The sequence below is a fragment of the Microtus ochrogaster genome, chromosome 1 (assembly GCF_000317375.1).
Source record: "Microtus ochrogaster isolate Prairie Vole_2 chromosome 1, MicOch1.0, whole genome shotgun sequence".
In the NCBI taxonomy this organism is placed as follows: Eukaryota; Metazoa; Chordata; class Mammalia; order Rodentia; family Cricetidae; genus Microtus; species Microtus ochrogaster.
Genome location: NC_022009.1, coordinates 53521155 through 53523682, shown reverse-complemented (window position 1 = coordinate 53523682; position 2528 = coordinate 53521155). Strand labels below are relative to the sequence as shown.

The window sequence follows — 2528 nt, the reverse complement described above, 5'->3', positions numbered from 1 at the left end:
ACACACACACACACACACACACACACACACACACACCTTCTGTTAGTTGTTTGTGAATAGTAACATTTTCTTTCCCCTCTTATTCCACTTGGACCTATCTTAATTACCTCAACGTAATTTAATACCTGAAAGTATTATAAATACTGGAAGAAGATAGAATAAACAGGTTTTAAAAGTAGTAGTTTCTACTAATAACATCAAAAATATGTTCTAGATGCTGTAAAGAGAAACGTAGAATATTATTTAATATTTGTTCATTCTGTTATTATTGGTGCTTTTAGTTATTTTCTAGGTTCCAGAATAAATTTCATCAAATATTAGCTCTCTTTTCTATTTTCAGTAGTTGCTGACGGATTTTCTTTTGTCTTATCACAGGGGAAAGCAATGCTTCTGCCAAATGTTCCAATCATCTTCCTTCAGCTTGACTCTGTACTATGTTGGGATAGGAGCAACTGCCCTCATTTTTGGCTACATACAGATTTCCTTCTGGGTCATAACCACTGCCCAGCAAACCAGAAGAATTCGAAAACAGTTCTTTCATTCAATTTTGGCACAAGACATCAGCTGGTTTGATGGCAGTGACATCTGTGAACTTAACACTCGCATAGCTGGGTAAGGGAAATACAGTTAGTGTATGGACTTGGTGTGTGCGTAAATGAACCACAGGAACCTTCTTTGTTGCAGTGACATCAACAAAATCTGTGGTGGCGTTAGAGATAAGATGGCACTGCTGTTTCAGAACATGTCTGGGTTTTCTGTTGGCCTGGTGATGAGCTTAATAAAGAGCTGGAAGCTCTCCCTGGTGGTTCTGTCCACATCTGTCATATGGCTTCGTCCTCAATGTGCTCAAGGGTAAGCAAGCAAGGTCAGGGCCTGGCAGCAGCAGAATGAGCCCAATACCTAACCACGTTTGCAAAAGAGAGAGGGGTGTTTCTGTTTATTCTGTATGTCCTAAAGTATAAGAGAGATTATTGACCTCTGATTATTTAACCAGTAATTACTTTTATATCTTCAAATTATATGACTAAGATGTGATTTTCATCAATATCTTACTAACAGAAAAACTAGCCTAGTGCTGCTTCAAAGGGCAGCAAAGGTAGGGGATGACTACACATTGGACATTAAGTTGTTGCTGACAGAGCTTTGTATATTCGAAATCCCCCAATGAATGCACTCTGTGGAAGTGAAGATTAGAAACTCTTAAGTAACACACTTAAAATACTGCGTGATATCAGTCTCTTCAGTTTTACACTTTACATACCTTTAAATGGTTCAGAATATATATTAACACCCAAGTAAACATATTTCAGCTTTCTACACAAGTTTCTATTTTCATTCTCAATTGCTTTCTGAGCAATGTTCTAGTGTATGTATCAGAAGATTGTGATTTTATCCGCAATCTGGCTTTGAAGCTTCTGTGTATGTCTGTGTATCTCTGTGTAATCTCTCAGAATGATGTCTCTGCAGCTCTCCAGTGGCCATGCCCAGTACTTACATCAAAGGCACTATTACTTTTAATTTTTTAATACTCATTTTTCAAAAATAGAATTCATAAAATCTCTTGACTCCCTTGCTATCATTATACAAGTCCAATCAAAGATTTCTAGCAATAAAAATATTCCATGATTGAACTGATTTCTTAAAGGGAAGCTTGGATATTTATACGACAGATATTTTTAAAGATTTGTATGAACATATATTAATTTTACATAACAATATGTTTTATTCATACATGTATAAAATGTAGTTTATCATATTTACCTCAGTGACCTTTTTTGTCACCCTCACTCTTACCCCTTGCACTAGTCACATCTTCTGTGCACGTGTCCCAATGTGTTTCAATGGGGTTGCTCAACACAGTATGAGCACAGAGTATGAGGGGTTCTTTGGGGGAACAGGGACAAAGTACACTGGCTATCCCTCTGAAGAACATTGGACAATAGGGCTGTAATATTCTGGCTTCTGGTGTTGACCTTGTAATCCTCATTTTTATTTCAAGATTGCATGAAGTAAGGATCACTTGATAGGAAAAAATACCTAGAATGTGTTACCAGGAGCAGATCCTTCTCCGTTCATGAGAAGATGGACAGAAGCTATAAAGGGGTGCACAGGGGTGTAAGTTTCACTATTGTACTAATGGAAGAGTAAGCAAATGAAAGCCAAGGTTCCCCCAAATGACAAGAGGCATTAGGGTGGATGATCCCCTTCAGTTCAGTTTAATTTGGCAACTGTTTATGAATGTTCAATACTGCACACTGTGCAAGGATTAGCAAAGTGTGGTGTTTGCCCTCTAGGGATTTTCTGTGAAGATAATTGTCTTTTTTAAGTAAACTCAGAAAATGAATAGTTGTTTTCGATCAACTTGACACAATCTAGAGTCTTCCTAGATGGAGCTTCAATTGAGAAAATGCTCCATAAGATTCAGCTTTAAGGCATTTTCTTAATTAGCAATCAGTGGGGGAGGGCCAAGTTCATAGTTGGTGTTTCCATTCCTCAGCTAGTGGTTCTGGGTCCTCTAAAAAAGCAGG

At 37.7% G+C, this 2528-nt stretch overlaps 1 protein-coding gene across 1 annotated transcript in view; it reads left to right on the top strand.

The window, feature by feature from the left end:
* Positions 1-2528, top strand: part of Abcb5 (ATP binding cassette subfamily B member 5) — an 87078-nt gene that overhangs the window by 7340 nt on the left and 77210 nt on the right. Inside the window, 2 exon segments of the mRNA XM_013347025.1 lie at positions 479-612; positions 685-852. Of these exon segments, the coding sequence (XP_013202479.1) occupies positions 479-612; positions 685-852 (302 nt within the window).